At 33.3% G+C, this 26,242-nt stretch overlaps 1 protein-coding gene across 1 annotated transcript; it reads left to right on the forward strand.

Moving 5' to 3' along the window:
- The first annotated feature begins 132 nt into the window (after positions 1-132).
- On the forward strand, positions 133-15,292 carry p3h1 (prolyl 3-hydroxylase 1). Its single transcript, XM_051122895.1, has 16 exons — positions 133-151; positions 1,894-2,457; positions 6,070-6,222; positions 6,335-6,524; positions 6,705-6,836; positions 8,370-8,509; positions 8,670-8,759; positions 8,838-8,890; positions 8,972-9,093; positions 10,286-10,443; positions 10,538-10,630; positions 11,887-12,025; positions 12,115-12,205; positions 12,301-12,376; positions 12,499-12,639; positions 14,059-15,292. Exons 2-16 carry the CDS (start codon positions 2,002-2,004, stop codon positions 14,560-14,562), a joined length of 2,538 nt encoding a protein of 845 aa, XP_050978852.1. The 5' UTR covers positions 133-151; positions 1,894-2,001; the 3' UTR covers positions 14,563-15,292.
- The last annotated feature ends 10,950 nt before the right edge of the window (positions 15,293-26,242 follow it).

The following is a 26,242-nucleotide window of genomic DNA, read 5'->3' on the forward strand; positions in this document are numbered from 1 at the left end:
TAGAACTTGTTCTAGAATAATACATTTGAATATCACAAGGCATATTTATATTTATAATATCGATATTTTAAATATAAAGCGACCATGCATGTTTTACGGTAGCCTTTGCGTAAATTATGTCGTCGTGTTACGGTCGACTGCAGATGGAAACGTGAGTTTTCTGCAGTTATGAAAGATCTAAGTTTGAAACTTATGAAACTAAAAAACTGCAAGTCTGTACAAGTTTATCGTTTGTTTTGCACTACACCTTTGGACATTTCATTCGTATTATCTTAACCATGCAAGATGTTTCTGTTTTCTTTCTTTTTCTTTATTAATTCAAGCATTTAAACAACTTCAGCCTTAGTTTGTAGGGTTTTCTTTCTTCATTACATTCAGGAAAAAACATATTGCAATAAGTACCATTTTAGTATACCAAGTTTTTCTCTGCGGAAAAAGGCTGTGTGTGTGTGTTTTGTTTAGTAAAATTTCAAAATAACTATGAAATAAATTTTATGAAAAATTTTATGAGGGTTTAAAGATCCCAGGTGGCCTGTGACTACTATTAAATTTATTTAATTCATGTATTTATGCAGTTAGTGAAACTGAACATTCATTAAAACTTAAAAATGACATCATAAATTATTGTTCAATTATGCTTACCAGATCACTATGAACAAAACTACATTTTATGTAGACTATTCATGTGAGAATGCACACAAAGTGCTGATGTGTTAGATTATACTGCCTAATGACTTCATAATAGTCACACCAAAAAGTTGTTTTATTAATGCTTTATTGTCAACAATGCCATATCCCACTGTATAACAAAAAACTATACATTGCAAGCACCATTAAACAGTTGTTTTATGTGAAAATGTTAAAGGATGATCATACAGCAACCGTTTTAATTGCTTTACTATTTTTAGATTTTGACATACATTTTCAAGCACTATAAAAAGAGGCTTGCCCTTTGTAAACTTGCATTTATGAATGTGCAATTTACGTAAAATAACATGCATAATAAAACCAACAACTTTTAAAGAATGATCCTTAATACCAAAAAGTAACCAGCTTTTTCCTCTCCTGAAAAAAAAATACAAATCACTTACATTCCGATTACAGAACTCAATTTTAATTAAAAAATAAACAAATACATTAAAATTCAGTTTTTAAGTATGTCTTGTATGCCAACCAGTTTATCTACACTGTAAAAAATTACAATGAATTTAATGGTAAAAATACTGTAAAAATGCTACAGTAAAAACCTGTTAAATGGTTAACGGTAAAAGGCCGTAAAATTTACAGTGAACACTGAAATTTACCGCAAACTGACATTCCCAGAATTCCATGTGTTACATTTTTTTTTTTTTAATTTTAAATTTTGTTTTTTGAAATTTTCTTCTTAGTTTTTTCTTAGATGTTTTGTACATTAGGGTTGTATGTTACATCTAATGTTGTTAAATGAATGTTTATGCATTAATTCAGTTTCATTTGTGTTACCATGATGGTGTTTAGTGTTTGTGTGAATGACACTGTGCACCTTCTATATGCTAATATTTAAAAGCTGTTTGAGATGAGCTGTGGTTCACCATTTGACTTTCTCATCACCACCTGCTTTTGGTGGTTATCAGTGTATTACAAAGGTACAAAACAGATTTCAGTACTTCAGTAGGTTGGTACATTAACATTACATCAGTTAACGAAATTACGGTATTTACCTGTAAATTTAAGTGCAAACCGCAAAACATAAAATGTTGCTACCGTATTTTTTACAGTAAAATTTTACAGAATATTTTTTACAGTGTACAGAAGTTATGTATACATACTTAATATTTTCAGTTAAAAATGTGTCACTCAAATCTTTGAAATCTGTGAGTACCCAAATTCACACAGCTGCCCTAAATTTCTCAGTTCTTACACAGGGCAGTCTTTCACGCAGCCCTGGAGCTCCACCCTCTCCAAAGACCTTCGGAGATTCTCCAAAACCGAGTTCTACCTCACAGGCCTACCGTCTCCAAGATGTGGACCGCACTGTCCCTGATCTCAATCCTCTCCACTGTCCATTTCACCTTGTGTGACACTCAAATCAATGGAATATTTGAGCCATACGATCTGCTTTTTGATAACGCGGTGGAGGCGTATTATAAGCAGGACTGGCTGGCTGTGATTCTGAACATGGAAAGAGCTTTGCGGAATAAAGCGGCGCTGCGTAAAATCCAGACGCACTGCCGCTTATCCTGCGCGAATCACACCGCTTTCGGGGAGCCTTTACCAGGTGTGGGTATCCCGATCCCAGGAACCGGGGCCGTGGAGGATTTAGCGTTTTTCCAGAGGATTCTCAAACGGGCCGATTGTGTGAATGCATGTGAGAGCGACAAAATGGGACCACCGACACTTCATAAAGTTAGTGAGGCTATAGAGCTGGAGTTCAAGAAAAGGACGCCTTACAATTACCTGCAAGTGGCTTACTTTAAGGTAAATAAGAGCCATAAAAACGCATGCAAAAACTTTTTATAAACGCAAAGGCGTTTAAAAAGTAAAAAAGGAATGGGGGTGAGATTCAGTGCATCTCATTAGAAGAATGCTTTTTGTAAACCAAGAATGTCGAGTTATCAAATACATGCGTAAAAGTGCATCAGATACAGTTGATCAGTTTTGTGCACATTTGTGCTAATGTCACTGAATGGTTAACCGTTTGAGAAGCTCTTTCACGTTTCCCCAACCCCCTCAATCTCACATCACTGTGCCACGTCTTTAGGTGGAGCCTTGCGGACTTTTAGATGCTTCCAGAACTGCTAAGAGGGGCACTGAAATACCACTGACGTGTAAAATTATAGTTTAAATGAGATTTACAGTCGTGTGCATTAGCCTCAGACCACTAGGCCTAAGGAAAAATCGTTTTTGCATTAAAAAAACAACAACAACAAAAAGCATAGTATCAACAAGTGTGAACAGCAAAGTCATCACAAATTTCAGCAATTACTTCAGTGACAATATATAAAAATTATTTTGTTGAAAGAAGTCTTTTATGCTCACCAAGGCATTTATTTGATCAGAAATACAGTAAAATTAGAATATTTTTATTTCTGTGATGCAAAGCTGAATTTTCAGCATGATTACTCCAGTATTTAATGTCACATGATCCCTCAGAAATCATTATAATACGCTGATTTGCTGCTCAATAAATAAATAAATAAATAAAATAACAATATACACTGTGTGCAGAATTATTAGGCATGTTGATATTCTGGTCATATTTTTTTCCAAACACATTTTACCAATTCCAAACCACATCAGTCTTAATAACTACTGTTAATTTTGTGTTTAATCATTTATATGTGATATATAATTGTCCGTGAAGGCTGGAAGTGAAAAACTCCTTATATTCAGGTGTGCAGGATTATTAGGCATGTTTTCGTTTACAGCTAAAATGAGCCAAAAAAGATATTTAACCCAGACTGAAAAGTCCAAATTATTAAATGCCCATGAGAAGAATGCAATACTAATGCATTACAAGAATTTGCAAAGTTAAGGCTTGACCATTGGACAGAGAAATGCTTGTTGAGTCTGCATGGTCAGAAAAAACAGGTGGAGAAGAAAAGATGCATGTTAACTGCAAAAGAATTAGGAATTAAGGTGAAGAATTAGGTGTGACACCATCAGGAACCGTTTAGTCTCCAGCGCCACCATTTTCCAGAACTGCAACCTACCTGGAGTCTTCAGAAGTGCAATGTGTCAGGTTCTCAGAGACTTTGCTTGGTAAAAAATCCTAAAAAATGCCCCTTACTTAATAAGAATAACAAGCTGACGTCTTGTGAAATACATGAAGACAGTTTTTTTATATGCTTTAGAGACAGATAAGTTGAGAGTGACTCTTGAAGGACAAGCATCACATCCTCTTGTGCCTCTGATTCAAGAATTTATCTTCCAAAATCTGGCAGTAAGTTTTGGGAGTTCATGTTTAGTCTCTTATCCTGAAAAGTCTGACTTGCAGAGATGGACTAAAATGAACTCCCAAAACTTACTGCCAGATTTTAGAAGATAAATTCTTGAATCAGAGGTACAAGAGGATGTGATGCTTGTCCTTCAAGAGTCACTCTCAACTTATCTGTCTCTAAAGCATATAAAAAAACTGTCTTCATGTATTTCACAACACGTCAGCTTGTTATTCTTATTAAGTCAGGGGCATTTTTTAGGATTTTTTACCAAGCAAAGTCTCTGAGAACCTGACACATTGTACTTCTGAAGACTCCAGGTAGGTTGCAGTTCTGGAAAATGGTGGCGCTGGAGAACTGGAAACGGTTCCTGATGGTGTCACACCTAATTCTTCACCTTAATTCCTAATTCTTTTGCAGTTAACATGCATCTTTTCTTCTCCACCTGTTTTTTCTGACCATGCAGACTCAACAAGCATTTCACTGTCCAATGGTCAAGCCTTAACTTTGCAAATTCTTGTAATGCATTAGTATTGCATTCTTCTCATGGGCATTTAATAATTTGGACTTTTCAGTCTGGGTTAAATCTCTTTTTTGGCTCATTTTAGCTGTAAACGAAAACATGCCTAATAATTCTGCACACCTGAATATAAGGAGTTTTTCACTTCCAGCCTTCACGGACAATTATATATCACATATAAATGATTAAACACAAAATTAACAGTAGTTATTAAGACTGATGTGGTTTGGAATTGGTAAAATGTGTTTGGAAAAAAAATATGACCAGAATATCAACATGCCTAATAATTCTGCACACAGTGTATATACACTACCAGTCAAAGCTTTTAACAGTAAGATTTTTAATGTTTTTAAAGAAGTCTCTTCTGCTCACCAAGCCTGCACATATTTGATCCAAAATACAGCAAAAGCAGTAATATTTGTTTTTACTGTTTAAAATAAGTACTTTCTATTTGAATATATTTTAAAATGTAATTTATTCATGTGATCAAACCTACATTTTCAGCATCATTACTCCAGTCTTCAGTGTCACACGATCCTTCAGAAATCATTCTAATATGTTCAAGAAATATTTTTATTGTCAATATTTATTATTACAATATTTTATTACTGATAATAATAGTTATTATCAATATTTAAAACAGTTGAGTAAATTTTTTCAGGATTCTTTGATGAACAGAAAGATCCAAAGATCTTATTTATCTGAAATGAAAAGCTTTTGTACTATTATACACCATACCATTCAAATACTTGGAGTGAGTTTTTTTTTTTTTTTTCGAGGGGGGAAGAAATTATAGAAATTAATACTTTTATTTAACAAGGCTGCTTTAAATTGATCAAAAGTGATGATAAAGACATTTATAATGTCAGATAAATGCTGTTCCATGTCCATTTCAGATAAATGCTGTTCTTCTGAACTTTCTATTCATCAAAGAAACCTTAAAAAATTCTTTTCAACATAATAATAATAAATGTTTTTTGAACAGGAAATCAATATATTAGAATGATTTCTGAAGAATCACGCTGACTGGAGTAATGATGCTGAAAATTCTGCTTTAAAATCGCCTGAATAAATTACATTTTAAAATATATTCAAATAAAAAGCAGTTATTTTAAATAGTAAAAATATTTCAAAATTGTACTGTTTTTGCTGTATTTTGGAATAAATAAATGCAGTCTTGGTGAGCAGAAGAGACTTCTTTAAAAACATTAAAAATCTTACTGTTCAAAAACTTTTGACTGATACTGTATATAAAATTATATTTTGTTAAATGTTTTTTAAAAAAAGTATTTTATGATCACCCATGCATTTATTAAATCAAAAATACAGTAAAACAGAAATAATGTGTAATATAAAAAATATAAAAAAAATGTTCAGCATCACGTCACATGATCTTTCAGAAATCATTCTAATATGCTGATTTGCTGCTCAAAATAAATAAATAAATACATGAAATAGATGGATAAATAAATAATATTAAAACAGCTGTGCTGCTTATGTTGTATGACTTTTATTTATTTTATTTATTTCATCTATATTCTAGGAACACCTTTGTCCCTAAAGTATTGCTTTGAAAGCATGAGTATTTTCTAACCAACATCTGAATATGTTTTGTTTTCTTTGTACTTGCAGATAAACAAGCTTGACAAGGCAGTGGCAGCAGCGAATACATTTTTCATAGCAAACCCCGACCACATAGAGATGAAACAGAATTTAGAGTACTACAGGATGATGGCTGGGGTGCAAGAGACCGATTTCAAGGACCTGGAGGAGAGACCGCACATGGTACGAACAATGTTTATTAATCTGAACATGTCTATATTTTATCTCACTGCCTTAGAAAAATGTTTTTATTGCTGGAATTTATTTGACTGTACCTTTAAATGCTGATTTTCAGGCTGCATTTTTAGAGGGCAAGATTCATTACAGTGCAGAGGATTTCACCCCAGCCATCGAGCACTTTGAGGAGGCTGTTGAAGAATATTTCATAGCTTATGAGGAATGCAGAGTTCTCTGTGAGGGAGCGTTTAATTACGACGGTTACAACTACATGGAGTACAACGCCGATCTCTTTCAATCTATGACAGGCACGTGGTATTCTGATGCTTTTAGATTCTCTTTGATTTAGTTTGATGTCTTTTTTAATTCTCATGGTGTTTGATATCTCATTTGATTTCTCTTTTTGTTGTATATATTTCTGTTACACTAAATGTTTGATAAGTATGGATTTTTTGAGGGGTTCATGTCTGTGTTTGCTTTGATCGCAGATCATTATCTTCACGCTCTGAACTGCAAACAGAACTGCGCTGTGGATCTGGCATCCACCGCTGGAAGAGAGACGCCTTTTGAAGATTTCCTCCCATCACACTTCAACTACCTTCAGTTCTCATACTATAACAGTACGATACACTCTTCATCAGCAGAATCATATTCAGTACCAGATATCTGTTTGCTTTCCTTACTATCCTTACTAAACTAAAACCAAAAACAAAATTGTTTTATGTCTATATAGAGTCTATATAGTTTTTATTGATTTTTATTTCAGTTTTAGTTGTTTTAATACGTCAAATAAAAGTAAATTAAAATGAGAAATGAAATGTTTGTTTTTATATTATTTCAGTTACGTGTCTTTTATTTAAATGCATACCAAATAACGAAAAATGTTTCAGTCATTGAAATAAATCAGCAAATATATATATTGTTTTTATATACATTATATTTATATAGTTTTTTAGTTTTAGGTAACAATAATCCTGGCTTTAGTAATTGAAATAAACCTGCAATAAAATAAAATATTAGAAAAACATAAAATTAGTTTAAGTTTTTATATTATTTTATTTCAAATAACAATTTTTTTAATGGTTTTAGTTTTAGCTAATTATAACAACCTTATTTTCAGTTACTGAAATAAATCTGCAAAAAAAAAAAAATTGATAAAGAAAAAGATAAAAAAGAAACAAATATTAGATACAAAAAAATAAACAAAATAACATTTTAAAAAAAATATTATTTCAGTTAATGTTTATTTCAAATAACACAGATTTTTATGGTGTTAGTTAATTATAATAACCCTGGTTTCATAAATTAAAATAAATCTTGCAATAAAATAAAATATTCATAAAGTATAAACAAAATAAGCAATTTTTTAAATATTATTTCAGTTAATGTTTATTTTATTTCATATAATGAAAATGTTTTTTAATGGTTTAATTTTATTTAACTATAATAACACTGGCTTCATTAACTGAAATAAATCTTGCAATAAAATAAAATATTAGAAAAGTATAAACAAAATAAATGTAAGTTTTTTTATTATTATTATTATTTCAGTAAATGTTTATTTTATTTTAAGTAATGAAAATGTTTTTTTTTAAATTATTTTATGGTTTTAGTTTTATTTCACCATAACAACACTAGTTTCATTAATTGAAATAAATCTGCAATAAAATATTAGATAGAAAAGTATACAAAATAAGTTTAAGGTTTTTTTTATTTATTTTATTTTATTTTATTTCAAATAATAATTTTTTTAATGGTTTTAATTTTAGTTAAATATAATAACCCTGGTTTAAGTAATTGACATAAATCTACAATTAAATAAAATATTAGATAAAAAACGTTTTATTAAAAAAAAAAAAAAAATTAGAACTTTTGCATCTAACTAAAATCAGTTGAAGTACTGAAAGTACAAAATATATAATAACACAAATATCAAAAAATGAAAAAATCAAAAAAGTTATTTAAAATTCAGTTAATCAGTATTGCATTGTATACAAGTATTTAATATACAGTTGGGGTGTTGCTAATAAATGTATATTTTTGAGTACTGCAGAATGTTTTAAATGCATCATGTATGTATTATTATTATGTATTATTTATGTATTATTTATGTCCGAGTTCATTTTTAAAGCTTTGATCTGTTTCTTCCTCAGGTGAGAAATATGAACAGGCCATTGAGTGTGCTAAAACATACCTGCTCTTCCACCCTGAGGATGAAGTCATGGCACAAAACCTGGCCTATTACTCCGCTGTGCTGGGAGATGACAAAGCCGTCAACATTACAGCCAGAGAGGTGCCGTCCGCACGTGCCACTGATGCACAAGCATGCTTTTGATCTACAGCACATAGATTTGTAAAATCATTTCATAAAAACATTTATTTTAAATGCAAATACATGATGCAACAAGGTGCATGCTTTCAGAACATAACATCATGTTTTTTTCTTGTTGCAGGTTGTTAAGCAGCACATCAAGAGGTCTTTGCTGGAAAAAGAGCTTCTTTACTTTGGCTACGAGATGTTTGGAAAAAATTTTGTTGATCCGGTAAGTGTGTTAAGGTGTGCTTAGTGCTTCACATATTTGTGTTCAGTTATATAGTTATAAAAAATAACTATATCTCAGGACACATGGACCCCTGAGGAAGTCATGCCCAAGAAACTAAGAGACAAGCAAAAGTAAGTATACCTTTAAGTGTTGCATCTCATATTAACATGAAAGTTCAACTGACCTGATGTTGGTTTCCTATGCGCACGCAGAGCCGATAAAGAAACAGCCGCAAGGATTACGGAGGAGATCAGTAACCTGATGAAAGAGATTGAGACGCTTGTGGAAGAGAAGAGTAAAGAATCATCCGACCTGACCAAATTTGTGAAAGATGGTACGACTTAAAGGGATAGTTCACCCAAAAATGAAAATCCTGTCATTAAATACTCTCCATCATGTTGTTCCAAACCCAAAAGACCTTCGTTCATCTTTGGAACACAAATTATTTTCAATGAAATCTGTTGTGTTGTGTCATGTTACTCTTGTGAATGCACATCCAAGACACATAAGAGAAGAAATTGTTTAATAAAGTAGTTATTTTAGTTTTTTTTGCACACAAAAAAAATTCTTGTAGCTTCATAACATATTATGGTTGAACCACTGATGTCTGACTGTTTTACTGATGTCCTTACTACCTTTCTGGGCCTTGAACGTGTCAGTTACGTTGCTGTTTGTGCAGGGTTAGAAAGCTTTCGAATTTCATCAAATATCTTAATTTGTGTTCTGAAGATGAACAAATGTCTTACAGGTTTGAAAGGACATGAGGGTGAGTAATTAATGACAGAATTTTCATTTTTGGGTGAACTAGCCCTTTAAAACAAACGTCAACATGTGTAGGGCAGAGGTGGCATTACTTTGTCTGTCATTTTGACGGACAGGGTCGTAAAAATTCCGTCATAATCTGTTATTACCAGTCATTTTAATTTTCAAATTTGTATTATATTAACACATTTAATCGTTTTTATTTTTGTTCACATTCTCATTTTTTAATTATAAACCTACAGGACGATATGCTTATGCATTTATTTTGAAGAGAACAGATGAGACTGCATAGCTTTTCACATTCAACACTGATTTTAATATATTCTCATTTTTGTGAACCAATATCGATTTGTAAATCCTAGTCGATCTTTTGATCTATGCTGTTACATCCCATTAAGTAAATCACAACAGGCTAAGCTTTGTGTTACTTTTGATATAAAGTCTCAGATTTGAATTTCATTAGGAAATTCAAGCAATAAATACAGTTTTGGCATTTGTGACATTTTCGTTTTTGTTCTGGATCCAGTGCTCTGCTGCCACACTGGAGCGCACTCGCCACCAACTGGACAGGGGTGGGAATTACAGTTACAAGTTACAATAGATCACCCTCAGTGTAATCTGTCAAAGAGATGGACACCCTTTAGATTTTTCCGTCATTCATCAAAAAACATCTGTCAATGACAGACAATTTTCGGTTAACGCAGCCTCTGGTGTAGGGATAATAAGTTACATGACCGGGATCTGAAAAACTGTTCCTTTTTCAGATGTCAATCCAGCCCCTACTTCAGAAACTGCCAACAAACTCACGTTAGATGACATTACGGTATCCCTGACATCCACGGCCCTTAACGGTTCACAGCGAGTTGTCCTTGATGGTGTAATCACATCCGATGAGTGTCAGGAACTTCATGGCCTATCCAGTGTATGTTTCCACATTTCTTTTGAGAGTAAACAAAAAGGTATTTTTGTATTATCTGCAGTCAAATATTTCTTTTTTTATGACCTAAATCTCACAGGCAGCAGCTATTCAAGATGGTTTTAAATCAACACCCTCTCCTCATTCAGCGAGTGAGATGTTTCAGGATATCACGGTTCTCAAAGCTCTGCAGGTGAGACCTACTTTACTAAAGGGGTTTAAAAGATTAGTTCACTTCTAGAATAGAAAGTTCTTGATTATTTACTCACCACCATGTCATGTTCATGCCTTTCTTTCTTCAGTCGAAAAGAAATTAAAGTTTTTTAAGGAAAACATTTCAGGATTTTTCTCCATATAGAGGACTTCAATGGGGGTCAATGGGTTGAAGGTCCAAATTGCGGTTTCAGTGCAGCTTCAAAGAGCTCTACGTGATCCCAGCCGAGGAATAAGGGTCTCATCTAGCAAAATGATTGGTCATTTTCTAAAAAAATAAAAGCACTAGCTCAACTTCATGCATTTTGTAATCACGTTGGAAAGGTCACATGCTGTTAGTTCTTTATCTGTGTACACTGTAAAAAACAATTTGTTGAGTCAACTTAAAATAATTTGTAACCTGTCTGCCTTAAAATTTTAAGGTCAGTCAACTCAAAAAAAGTTTATTCAACTTGAAATGTTAAATTATACTAAGTGACAACATATTTGAGTTAAATCAACTTAAAATTTGAAGGCAGCTGGGTTACTTACCCATCTGTTAAGTTTAGCAAACACAAATATCTAAGTTGTTACTTAATACAACTTAACATTTCAAGTTGAATAAACTTATTTGAGTTGACTGAACTTAACATTTTAAGGCAGCAGGGTAACAAATTATTTTAAGATGACTCAACAAATTGTGTTTTTTATTTTTTACAGTGTACTCTGATTCAAAAGGTAGAGTAGGTGAATAACTCCATCTCATTTTCTCCTCCAACTTTGAAATCATCTGACATTGTTGTTTTACCTTTTTTGTAAAGGGCGTTTGACTTTCTTTGCACGTTTGCTTTGTAAACACTGGGTTGGTACTTACGTTTACGTAATGCGTGAAGTCAAGCTAGTGCAAGATGAGCATTTGTTGTTAAAAAGTACATCAATTTTATTTTGTTTTTAGAAAATGAGCATTCGTTTCGCTAGATATGACCCTTATTCCTCAGCTGGGATCGTGTAGAGCACTTTGAAGCTGCACTGAAACTGCAATTTGGACCTTCAACCCGTTCCAACCCGTGGGCTTCTATTGAAGTCCACTATATTGAGAGAAATCCTGTAATGTTTTCCTCAAAAACTTTAATTTCTTCTCAATTGATGAAAGAAAATATGAACATCTTAAATGACATATTTCTCCTTTCTGGTTGATGTTCTTACAGGTATATTGTATTTTAATGAATCAGTTTTATTTTCTCATACCCTGTTCAGGAAGGTCTGTTTCCCTTGAAGAGCGCACGTTTGTTTTCTGACCTCAGTGAGAAGATTCGTAAGGTTCTGGAATCCAACTTTGGTCTGGAATCACCCCTGTATTTCTCCAGCTCAAACCTGGTCTGCCGATCTGCCACTGGTAAACTGACTTGTTTTTTTTAAATGCATTTTGAACACAGACCTATTTAGTTCTTAAGCATGCATGTGTTGATCTCTCTTTCAATTCAGAGAAACAGGAGGAGCGTGGAGACTGTCTGCTCATCTCAGAGCTCAACGACTGTATCAGAGATCCATCAGCACACAGTGATCAAGGATACAGGTTTGCCACTTGACGAATTACTAAAGCATCATGGTTATTTAGTTTATAGTGTTTTCTGATTTCTGGTTTCTGATACATTCTGATTTGCTTCATAGTGCCATTTTGTACCTTAATGATGACTTTGAAGGAGGAGATTTTATCTTCACCGAGTCGGATGCCAAAACTGTCTCTGTAAGATTTTTAAATGTTGCACATTATGTTCACAGCGTGTTCTACTAAATGTTTCTATAAAATGTGCTGTTATAGCACGAATTTGCTAAGACGGATCCTATTTCACTGTACCGTCTCTTCAGGCTGTGATGAAGCCTCGGTGTGGTAGAGCTGTGGGATTCAGAGCTGGACAGGAGAATCTTCATGGAGTGTCCGCAGTAACTAAAGGCCAAAGGTGTGCATTAGTGCTTCGCTTCACTCTGGATCCTCATCACAATGAGAAGGCAAGTATGATTCCAGTGCAATTTTGTGAATGGTAAAATAAAGCAATGGAATAGGAATTACAGTACATTCAAACAGGAAAACTAACACTTTGATGGGGTCTTTTGAGTGTTGTTATTATTAACTAAAACTTAAAAAAATGTAGTTAATTGAAAAAGTTAAAGCTGTAATAAAATTAAATATAAATATTGAACAAAACTGAAATGAAAATTTGAAATGTGGCCTTTGCAGCTTACTGAAATAAAATAAGTTGAAGTGCAAAAGTTACTAAAACTAAATAAATAATAAATTGAAACTAAATAAAAACAATAAAACTAATAAAAATTACAAAAGCACGTAAAATTACTAAAATGTAAAGCTAAAATTTAAATGAAAACTGAAAAATAACTAAAATAAAATGAAATAGAATTATTAAATAAAAGAAAATTATAAATGTGGCCTTTGCAACTAACTGAAATAAAATAAGTTTAAGTACAAATATTACTAAAACTAAATGAATAATAAATTAAAGCTAAATAGAAATAATAAAACAAAAAAAATGACAAAAAGACAAGAAATTACTAAGTTAAAACTAAAATTTAAATGAAAACAATGTTTAAAATAAAATTAATTATAAATATTACATTTTTTTTAAAAAAACAGACATGAAAATTATAAATGTGGGCTTTGCAACTAACTGAAATAAAATAAGTTGAAGTGCAAAAAAATACTAAAACTAAATTAATAATTAAAACTAAACAGAAATAATAAAACAAAAAAAATAAAATCTGAATGAAAATGAAAGAATAACTAAAATACAATTAAATATAAATATTACATTTTAAAACACTTAAATGAAAATTATAAATAATAAAAATGACAAAAGCAAAATTTCTAAACCTTAAAACTAAGAGTTAACTGAAAATATAACAAATAAAAGTAAATGTAATTATTAATTAAAAAAACCTAAAAACTTGAATAAAAACAAGAAATGTGGACTTTGCAACTAACTGAAATAAAATAAGTTGAAGTACAAAAGTTACTAAAACTAAATGAGTAATAATTTAAAACTAAATAGAAATAATAAAACTAATAAATATGACAAAAGCACATAAAATTACTAAAACCTAAAACTAAAATTTAAATGAAAACTGAAAATTTAACTAAAATAAAATTAAATATAATTAGTAAATAAAAAAACCCCTAATCTAAATAATACATTTAAACTAAACAGAAACAATAAAACGTACAAAAATAAAAAAACACATAACAAAATTACTAAAACGTAACCTAAAATTTAAATTAATTAAAAAACTAAATAAATTAAAAAGCACTATAATAGTGCATAAATAGTACTAAAATAACATGGGTCTGTTTTCTTTCAAGTTGTAATTGTTAAAAGTTCCCTCTTTGTCTAACCTTGTTGCATTTTATGTCCACAGGAGCGTTTACAGGCCGAAGAACTGCTGAAAAAGCTTTCCAGCCCACTTGAAGCTGATGTCCAGAAAACAGGAATTGACAGTGAAGCCAAACCCTCTGAACCTGAAGGAACAGTTTCTGCTAAAACAACCGAAAAAGACACAGTAAAGACGAGCACATCTGCAGAACAACCTACCAAAGCTACCAAGGATAACAAAACGGACAGCAAAGTGGTGAAGAAAAGCGAAAAACCAAAGGCCAAAGCATCCAAAAAGCCAGCAAAAACAGAAACCCAAACAAAAGCTAAAGCAGACAAAACAAAGAGCAAAGCATCAGACAAAACAAAAACCACAACAGCGGAGAAAAAGAAATTAAAAACAGCTAACAAGACAAAACCTGTAACGTCAGACGAAAAGAAGAAAACAGGCAAAGCAACTGTTAAAAATACTGCAGATGACAAGAAAACAACGGCAGAGAGCACAGAAACTAAAGACTCTACAGCTGAAAAACACAAGCAGGAGTTATGAGCCTCATGCAGAAGAGCTTCTGTGTTTTATTCTGTGATTTTTTTTCTAATTAGTGATGGAAGAGTGCTGATGGATTTGTTTTTGTACATTTTTTTAAAGACTCATGAGTCTGAAGCCGTATCACAGGAGTGCAGACTTGACAATCAAACTCACTGTTGTATTTTCTGTTTTACCTGAATTGTAATTAAAACTTTTGTCTCAGGAACCGAAATACAGTAGTAACATTTCACACTCCTTGAAAGACTATGGCAGCTTTCAGAGATTACATTTGCCACTTTGCACTCCTACAATAATTGAATAAAATCAACATGTTTTTAAATTATAACAGTGCAGTACATTTTTAATGAGTAGTGCAGAACTCACAAACACTGATCAGATTTATTACTAGGGACAATTTATTAGAGGCTGGATATATTGATAGGGACACGTCATAGCGTCCCTACTAAATTCTACAGCCTTGAAAATCATAGCAAGCGATGTCCGACTTTGGAAACTATAGTTCTCTCTTTAAATATGAAGAGGTCAAACAACAGATTAATGAGTAAATCCAAATTTCACAAAAAGCTTACGGACGTAATTATAAAACCATGGTTCATTTTCTTTAGGGATTTGTATCTGTATTCTTCCAATCTCTTTTCTTTTTCTTTGTTTTGTTTTTGTAACTGTACTTGATGGTGTGATGTTTTGACTTTTAATTTTTACTTTTGACTTTTAATAAAAAAAAAGAAATAAAAAAGATTCACAATATGCAAGTCCCGATCTGAATCAAAAGATTCTCGAAGCCGCCCCGAGGGTCTGATCTAAATCAGATGATATGCAATTCATACTTCGTAGTCCAGATCTGAATAATGATTTGTGAACCATCATTTCAGATCTTAACTTCACAACGGGGCTCGCTAATTGAATGATTCGCGAACCCGATGTGAAGTTACAATCTGAATCAAATGATTCATGGCCGCTGCAAAGTTCCTATGTCAATCAAATGTTTGCAATACGGGCTCTGAACTCCTGATCTGAATCAAATCATTTGCAGACCCGCACCGAAGTCCCCATCTGAATCAAATGATTCGCAATCCACCCTCCGTAGTTCCAATCAGAATCGAAAGATTTGCGAACCCGGTCCGACCTAAATCAAATGATTCACAATCCACGCTTCATAGTCCCGATCTGAATAATGATTTGTGAACCATCATTTCAGATCAGGACTTCAGAGTGTGGATCGCGAATCATTCAATTCGCAAAATGATTCACTGCTCTGAAGTTGATTGCGAACCCGATCTGTATGGAAATAATGAGAAGAATAACAACGTGCAGTAAATGGTAAAACTGTTTGCATAATCAAGTGTGTTCACTATTAAGATAATGCATTAAAATAATATGGTAAGACACCAATTTGCAATATTAATCATCAAAACAAGATGTTTTGTGCATATAAAAATAGCTAGATGTGGATAAGACCAGAAGTTCATTCAACTGAACTGTGCATGTATGTTTTAAACGCTTTGGTTATCTTATGTGTTCTTACTCCGCACATGTATTAAAAGTGCATCCTTGAAAGCGCATATTTCTATAGCTTTTTAGTGGTATGACCTATTTCAGATGCCAAAATTACAACAGTTGCATAAATCGTACAAAATTATTCTTTTAGGGACATTTGGTAGGGCCATGTCCCTAGTGTTCCTACTAAATTCTACGCCATTGCATCCATAAATTCTATTTTCTACATAGAGTATTAAAGTAACTTATCAAGGCAGTGGTTCTCAATTCCAGTCCTGGGGTAGACTATCACTGCTTTGCACATTTTGTATCTCTTATCTGACGCCCTCGGTTCAGTTCATGGATCTGCCTCCTAACAAGCTGATGATCTGAATCAGATGCATTAAACAAGGAAGACATACAAAATGCGCAGAGCAGTGGTACCTCAGGACGTGAATTGAGAACCACTGTATTAAAGGATTGAGTTCATGAATATGCACTACATTAACAGTGCACTAGGTGGCAGCAAAGGGCTGAGAGTCCCTTTCATGCATTTTCTGAAATGACTCTCCAAATAAGCCTTGTTCCCAACAACACCACCTGTTTGAAGTTGTTTGAGGCAGGCATTTTATATAAAATAGTCATTCTGAAATGGCACAATGCCATTTCACAATGGTTATTCCCTCACTTCTTCCTCCATTTTAAGTACTTTGTATGTTCTTCGTCATTCCTGGTCCACCCAATGCAATTTTCTGGACAACATTGGCTATTATATTCAAAGCTGTCTTTAGGACACCTACAATTACTCCTTAAAGAGTCTCTTCTTCCATCTGCTCGACAAAGTCGTTTACTGCTGCGAATAGATTCTTCTGAGTCCTTTTAACTGACTGAAGGAAAAAAAACATCTTGGAAGGACATCGGTGCTGTAATCATGCTATATGGGTTTTTCTCTTACGTAAATACTATAATTATCATACATCATTAGACAATCCATTAATCAAAAATACACCTTTTTACATCTAACAATATCTAAATTAATAACATTATTACGATAATGTTATATTGACAAAAATAACCACCAAGATCACGTTATACAGCTATTAGCGATGGACAGTATTTCCGTAGGAATCCAGTCAGAAAACAGGAAAACAGTTTAAAAATATTGATGATCTTGATTCATATCCAAATGAGGACATTAGTTCAACTATTAGCATAGCATTAAATCACTTTAAACAAATGGTGACCAAACTAGGACACCATGCACTTGTTTTTTGTACTTTTTTTTATGAAATGGCTGTTTAGCATACCTAGCATTTCCATGCTAACCAGTAAACAATGTCCAAATTTTGTGGTGAGGAATTGGCTAGCGAGCCAAACCCTATTGTTTTGGTGGTTTACTCATTATCTTTTGAGGAAAACGATAAGCTTTTACACCACGTTCTCCCCGGTCACCGCAGTCTAGGGTTATTTGTTGACATTTTATCATTTGCATCTGCAGTGTTTATATAATGCACACAGCACAAAGTTTTACAGCTTAAGAGCGACTGTTTCAATCCATTCTAATGTGTTTTGCTCTTATTAGGCCACAGCTTGCAAAGAGGCAGTGAATAGTCCACCTGGAGCGTGCTGGCAGTTGAATAGTGGAGGTGAACCTGAAAGGTGACCTGTGGCAGCTGCAATGAGACCCCTCGTGTATCTTTACCTCCCCTTGTTAGCGGCACAAACAGTTCCTCTTGTGTGCCTCCCACTGCTGAGGAGTGGGCAGAACTAGCCATGAGCAGAATGCCAGGGACTGATGGGGACAATGACTCTTACAGTCAGAATGTTACTCCAAGGGCCTGTTACGCTGGGTGGAAAGAATATTTAAGCACAGTATCAATTACCCCTAGAGTTTTTTTTTTTAGATATTTTAACGTTAACCAAGGGTGTTCCAGAAACAAATAAGAACAAAAACAAGGTTTAATTTCACTTAAGATGTCAGAAACACTAGTGTGTACACTGTACAAAATTATTTTTGTAGTTAATAAAATGATTACTGGAGTAAGAAAATACAACTGTTAGCAACACTTTTACAGTGTGATTTTGAAATGTGACCCTGGACCACAAAACTAGTCTTTAGTAGCATGGGTATATTTGTAGCAATAGCCAAAAACACACTGTATGGGTCAAAATTATCGCTTTTTCTGCCAAAAATCATTAGGATATTAAGTAAAGATCATGTTCCATGAAGATATTTTGTCAATTTCCAAAAGTAAATATATCATAATTCAATTTCTGATTAGTAATATGCATGGCTAAGAACATAATTGAGACAAACTTAAAGGCAATTTTCTCAATTTTTAGATTTTCTGCAACCTCAGATTGCAGATATTCAAATAGTTATATCTTGACCAAATATTGTCCTATCCTAACAAACCATACATCAATGGAAAGCTCATTTATTCAGCTTTTAGGTGTTGTATAAATCTCAATTTCCAAAAATCGACCCTTATGATTGATTTTGTGGTCCAGTGTTACTAATTAACTAGGAATTTGTCAATAAAAATGGTTTCAACACCATTTTTAACCAGTGTAATGATATTAGTGTCAGTATAAGTTATCTTCTATGGAAGAAAGATTACATACTGTGTTGTATTTCAGCATTTATGTGTGCTAAAAAGGTGATGACTGTGCATTGGAACACGATTACCTGATTTCTTGCTGGTCTGAGCTGGTTTAGACTAGACTGCAAGCCATTGGGGACCTTGTTTAAGGTTTCTGCTGGAAAACAGGTTAGTGCAGCTTAAGGTGGTCAGGATGAGTTTTGCAACATTTTTGCTAGTCCATGTTTGTCTTCTTGCTCCACAGTTGAGTATCTAAATATAAAGAACAGCATTTATTCAAAATACAAAATATTTTCTAACAGTATAAGTCTGTTACCACTTTTTATCAATTTAACACATCCTTGCTGAATAAAAGTAATAATAATAATAAAAAAAGCACTGACCCCAAACTTTTGAACAGTAGTGTATATTGTTACAAAAGATTCCTTTGAGTAAATGCTGTTCATCAAAAAATCCTGAAAAAAGTATCATAGGTTGCAAAAAATATTAAGCAGCAAAAACTGTTTCCAACATTGATAATAAATCAGCATATTAGGATCATGTGACACTGAAGACTGGGGTAATGATGCTAAAAAATTCAGCTTTGTATCACAGAAATAAATTACATTTTAAATTATATTCAAACAGAAATCTGATATTTTAAATTGCAATAATATTTTGCAATATTACAGTTTTTTTCTGTATTTTTAATCAAATAAGAGACCTCTATATTCTTTAATTTTATTATGCATTTTGCCGTTGTATACGTGTCACTGGAAGCTGAATGCATACAAAATATACACTACTTAGTACTAGAATGAAACTAGAATGGAAATACCACTTTGGAACATTGTTGTCAGGCTTCGTTTACAATCCTTTGAGAAGATGGTCTTGTTTATAGTCTTGTGTAACAGCATTTGTTGGCAGCAACAGGGGAAGCCACCCTGAAAGTGGTGAAAAGCCATTAGCAATGACCACACACTCCTGATTCAAGCATGCACGTTACGAAATACATCTGATTTTACATACCTTAGGAGTTTACAGTGTTGTGACTGCTGGTGTTGGGATGCTTGGTGCAGACCTTTACTGTTACCACACATCCATTGTCTTTTGTTTGAGCTGATGAGATGTAAAACAAATGCAAAATAATTCAGAGTTCCGTGGTAATGGCTTTGGAAGCACTTTTTGTAGTGTTGCATGTTTTCTTTTGTCATCTGCACACCCCACATGTGTCCATCTGACCTTTTACATGAGGACATTGACTTGTGTGCATAAGGCCCGGGGTTAATTAGCATCGCTGTTGGCCAGTTCAAACTGTGACGCACGTCACTTTCCACTAAAATGCATGATTTATTTATGTAGAGATGTTCATGAAGAAACTTGCATGAAGTTTGTTTGCATGTTTGATGGTGCATTTACAGTCCGTTTCTCGGGCGTGTGTCTTCGCTGTATGCTGTCTTTGTGTGGGGCTGCCCGCCGTGTCATACAAACTCTGGGAGACACAGACCACATTGTCTGCTTCAGGGATTGTATGTGGCTGGCTATTGTTCGGACAGAAAAGAAAAGCAAAGCCTTAACGCTGTGACTGGCATACAATACAGTATTACATGTATATATGCCTTTTCATTTAGAAGAAATCCGTGATCCGTACCAAGCGGTATGAAACATGCCTTGTTCTGTCCATATACAATGTCTTTGTCGTACTCCATTATAAGGCATTTATAATGGCAATCGCCCCTGAGCCTTACGGGACACAGAGGGACAAATCCACTAAACAACCTGTGTCCTATTCACTAACAGGGATGTGCAGGACTACATATTTTTAGAATCAAATACTCATTGGGTTGCCTGAACAATCAGGTCTTTAGGAAGACGTGCATAATTAGGCTGGTAGGATGGGACACGGTTTTTAGGATAAGGTTTTTAGGTTTCATGTTCTTGTGTCTAAAAATGAAATGTATTATAGCTGTAAGCAGATTAAATGATTGGAGAAGTTCTATGGAAGCCAGTTTCCGCCACTGAATAAAAAATAAAAAAGGTAATTTTGACTTTTCATCTCACAATTCTAACTTTTTTTCTTAGCAATTACGAGTTTACATTGCGCCATCATGACTTTTTTTCTCTGAATTGCGTAGTACAAAGTTGCAGTTCTTACTTTTTTTCACAGAACTGTGAGATATAAACTCACAATTGCAAATTATAAAGTAAGAATTGTGAGATATAAACTCGTAATTCTGAGAAAAGTCGCAATTCTGATAAAGTCACAATTCAGAGAAATGAAGTTAGAATTGCAAGATTTAAATTCAGAATTCTGACTTTCATGTTGACTGACGTTCTCAGAATTGCACGTTTATATGATCTCGCAACTCTGAGAACATATCAGTCTTTTTCCCCCTCAAAACTGGACTTTATAAATTGCAAAAAAGTCAGAATTGTGACTTTGCTTGCGAAAAAAAATTGCGAGTTTCAATCTTGTAATTCTGAGTTTATTTCTCGCAATTGTGTTTTAATTACACAATTCTGAGAAAAAAAGTAAAAAAAAAAGTTCATAGCTTGCAATTCTAACTTTCTCGCAAATGAGTTATTTCACAATTCTAAGAAAAAAGTCAGGATTTTAAATTTATATATCTCGCAATTTGACTTCATAACTCACAATTGCAAGCTTATACATATCTCATATTTTTTGTTTAAAAAAAAAAAAAAGTCAGAATTGTGAGATAAAAAGTCACAGTGACCATTTTTTTATTATTCAGTGGCAGAATCAGGCTTCCATAAGTTCTGCATATGTTATTGTGAAGTCACATAAAAACTAAAACTAAAACAAACAAACAAACAAACAAAAAAAAACACTTTCATTACTTGAAATAAAATAAACTGAAATAATACATATATTAAAAAAAAAAAAAAAAAAAAAAAAAAAACATTTTATTTCATGTAGTTGCTAAGGAGAAATAAAATAAACTGGGGGGAAAAAAAAACACAAAAAATATATTTTATCTCAGGTAGTTGCCAAGGCTTCTCAGTTTTATTTAGTTTAGTTTAGCAAATGTATGTACTAAAATAACTAAAACTGAAATATAATTTAATACAAATTTAATATAGACATTTAATATAATAATAATAAAATTGACACAAAAGAGAAAATGTACTAAAATGAAAATGAAAAAAATTCTAAATTACAAACTACTTCAAAACTATAGTATCTCAGTGACACTAAAATAACACTGCAATAAGATCAATAACATACATTTAGAAAACATACAAAAAGAAAATATCCCTCACTAGACAACCACTAAACAAGCTGAAATAGTATTTAAATTAAATATTTTTAATTGATATGTGAATCAGGCTAAATCAGTAAGAAACAGCAACACTCAAATTTTGTTAAGTTGTTAACTTAATTATTATTGTATTGTATTATTGTATTGTTATTGTATGTTAATTTTGTGTTTTTGCAATTACCTATTTTTGTATATGACCGTGGACCACTTTTTTTTTTTTTAAATAAAATTTACATATCATCTGAAAGCTAAATAAATAAGCTTTCTTTTGATGTATGGTTAAGATAAGACAATACTTGTCTGAGATACAACTATTAGAAAATCTGGAATCTGAGGGTGCAAAAAATGGCATTTAAAGTTGTGCAAATTAAGTTCTTAGCAGTGGATATTACTAATCAAAAATTAGGCTTTGATATATTTACAGTAGGAAATTTACAAAATATCTTCATGGAACATGATAACTTATTATCCTAATGATTGTTGGCATAAAAGAAAAAATGATCATTTTGATCCATACAGTGTATTGTTGGCTATTGCTACAAATATACCCATACGACTTATAGTTTTGTGGTCCAGGGTCACATATATACAATATGCACAATATGAATCAGATGCAAGGAGCAAATGCAAATTAAAGTTTGATCAGCAGCCAATGATATCAGAGATCAGAGTGAAATCACAGGAACCTTCTGTCAATAAAAAAGGTGATTAGTTCAGTGCTGGCATCTTACATTTTTACAGTAAGGTGAGACATGGGGCACTGTGGTAAATGTCAAAAGCAGGTCTCATAATACACGGTAATCTGCTAAGAACTGCTCCTTCCTGTAAACAGAGGAGTAAAAGTGAAAGAAACTCGACCAATTCCGAGAACTCAATGACGTGCCCTTTGAGAGAAGTGTCAGCTGAGGCTAAATAGGCAGCGTTCCTCTGGTTTTCTCTTTAGTCACAGAAGAAACGTTAGATGAAAGTGAGGAGGTTGAAAGTATCCATTAGTGGTTTCCAGGGAGACAGCCTCAGCATGTTTCTCCCAGGGAAGGATTTAGCCGGACGCAGCAGGACGCGTCCTGACGAAATTAATTCCAACTCTACGGCTTGAAAAGGTGGCCGAAAAACAGCAGGCTAACAGGACCTGACATGGAATCAGCCAAAGTTTCCATGAGGACAGAGCAACGGGACAAAAGTTAGATACAAATTTGATTCTTTTGATTATAATCGCAACACTTTTTACTAATATTTCTGTCAGAATGTTAATTAGTTGCAAAGCAGTGAATCATTGGCAAGCTTTAAGAAGTTATCTGAGCCAATGAAAATGATTCTGAAAGTTAACTGGTCAGATCTTTACCAAGCAAGTTGCTAATCTTCATTCAGTTAATTAAAACTACACTGTATAAATTTTCTCCAGTTTCAACTTAAGTTCAGCAGCTGCCTTAAATTTTTAAGTTAAATCAACTTAAATGTACAAGTCATTTCAACTCACTACAATAAAATAAGTTTAAATGACTTGTACTTTGAAGTTGATTTAACTTAAAATTTTAAGGCAGCTGCTAAATGTAAGTTTTTAAGTTTTAAGTTGGTAAAAAAAACTTTTTACAGTGTATGCAATTTCTAAAAATGAAGCCATTTGAGTAAACAAACGTTAATGGTGTATATCCAGATCAAACTGTGTTTTTTCACAATCTGTAAGTTTTCTTTATCAGACTAACAATCAGGTTCAACATAGAAAAACTACATTACTGTGACATTTTAAGGTCAATCTGTAAACTCAGTTTGAGTCAATCACACAATCAAAACTGTTGGCTTTTACTGGCAATAATTTAGTTCTATATGAATATGAATGCAAATGTTATGAATATAGGACATTAGAAATCTATATTGCTAGTTGTTTTTGTTTTTTTTAACTATATAAATTGCATACACACTAGAATTTGGAAAATTAAACAAGGCTTTATATGATTATATCACTATAAAATACTCCAAAAAGACTGATAACACAGTACTTAAAGGGATAGTTGACCCAAAAATGAAAATTACCTCATAATTTACTCACCCTCAAGACATCCTAGTTGTATATGACTTCCTTCTTTCAGACAAATACAATCGGAGTTATATATATATTTTTTTAAAAAAGTCCTGGCTCTTCCAAGCTTTATTTATAATGGCAGTGAATGGGTGTTGAGATTTTGAAGTCCAATAAAGTGCATCCATCCATCATAAAAAGTACTCCACATGGATCTGAGGGGTTAATAAAGACCTTCAGAAGTGATTTTTCTTATATAAACACATCGATTCACTTTAGAAGGCCTTTATCAACCTCTGGAGCCCTGTGGAGTACTATTTATGATGGATGGATGCACTTTATTGAAATTCAAAATCTCAACAGCCATTCACTGCCATTATAAAGCTTGGAAGAGCAAGGACTTATTAAAATATAACTCCAATTGTATTCATCTGAAAGAAAAAAGTCATACACACCTAGGATGGCATGAGGGTGAGTAAATCATGGGGTAATTTAAATTTAATTTTGGTGAACTATCCCTTTAACTCAGTACCTGTCATGGAAAACATTTATTTATTTAAAATTAATAATATGTTGGCCTACTATGGACGCCTAAATAGGTCTTTTTCTTGTTTTCTCATTCTCACCGCTTAATTTTCTTGTGATCTTTACATAAAAGAAGTTTTAGTGCAATCTTGATAACTTTCTTGCAAGAAACTCACTCACTGTCACTCAGTGTTTCTCACAAACCATTTAATACGTAATAAAGAAAACAATTTAGCAAATGATGCAGCAGTACTTAATGGCTTTTTGATCTTCAGACCAAGAAAAATAAAGAGAAAAAGTCAAATAAACATCTTTATGATGACATCAAGAGAAAATCAAGGCAAGTACGTAAACACAACTTATGTAGTAACCACAAGAAAATTAAGTCAAGATCACCAGGAAACAAGTCTGTAAAGTACAGATAGAGCTGGAAAGCCCTAAACCCTGACAGCTCACATCCGCTAGAATCATAAATACACATAATAGCATTCTCATCTCTTTAACCAAGTTACTTAAAATCTTAACCAAATCTTGTGCAAATGAAGACAGAGGGTGGCATTGTTGGTAGATTTTGATGGATGCCTGAATGATGACTTCAGTGGTTACTGCAATGAACTGTCGTCTTATTTCCCCTAAGACTTGGATCATTCCGGTGCCGGCCTGGGACAGGCTCCAAGTCAGTGCGATTGTGCTTGGGGGAACCATGAAGCTCATCCTTACTGGCTGAAGAAGGGAATGACTTGACTTCACACAATCTACAAGAAGCAGCGATATGTTATAAGAGGTAGAAGAGGACTTCATGGTGTCTTTGAGACTGCATTTGCAAGATAGTAATTAAGGGAAAACCAAAAAGGTACCACTTTAGTCGATGTCACCTCAGATTTTCCTTGCAAAACAAAGATTCTAAAAAAGGAACCATTCCGATTCCCCAAAGAGCAGTTCTCACAGTAGAAGAACCATTTTTCTTAGTGTGAAGAAATAAGAACTTTCTTCCACTATAAAGAACCGTTTGTGCAATTGAAAGGTTCCATGGATGTCAAAGGTTCTTGTACATCCAAAAATGAAAATTCTGTCATTAATTACTCACCCTCATGTTGTTCCAAACCTGTAAGACCTTTGTACATCTTTATGACTGTACATGTTTTGACTGTTATGGCTTTTAGCCCGGAGTACACAGACAATGAACTTAGACGTGATTCGTTGTAGTGATTCGGATCATTTTACCGACTCAGACCTTTGAGTCTCATTCAGCAAAATGAACAAATCTTTTTCGAGTCATTTCATTCATTTTAGCAAAATATAATTAAAATGTTACATGTTACTTCCCTAACACATCTACTGCTTACACAAACGGTGATTACACTACAAACAAGACAAAACTATAATGCTATAAGAAACAGAAAAGATTAATTCATTGTTTACCTGGGTCTTTAGTCTATGATTAGCTCACCTCACCTCTTATCTGACAAGTTTTTGGGTTTGAATCGTTCGTTCATCACTTGACAGCCCCATAAGCTCAACCAATGCAATGTGAGCCGAAAAAAGAATTGATTAGCTCATCTCTCGAGTCTTTGGGTTCGAGTCGTTCGTTCATCATGTGACAGCCCCATAAGATGAACGAACGACTCGAAAAACCCGAAGACTTGAAACAGGTGAACTAATTCCAGTACAGAACCTAATAGGATGTTGCGCATGCACGACTGAATGAATCGCTCACCGAGACGACTCGTTCTTCCCGAGTCACATTAAAGATTCGTTCAAAGGAACAATTAGTTTAAGAACGACCCATCACTAATTCG

Source organism: Labeo rohita, chromosome 11 (assembly GCF_022985175.1).
Source record: "Labeo rohita strain BAU-BD-2019 chromosome 11, IGBB_LRoh.1.0, whole genome shotgun sequence".
NCBI classification, from domain to species: domain Eukaryota; kingdom Metazoa; phylum Chordata; class Actinopteri; order Cypriniformes; family Cyprinidae; genus Labeo; species Labeo rohita.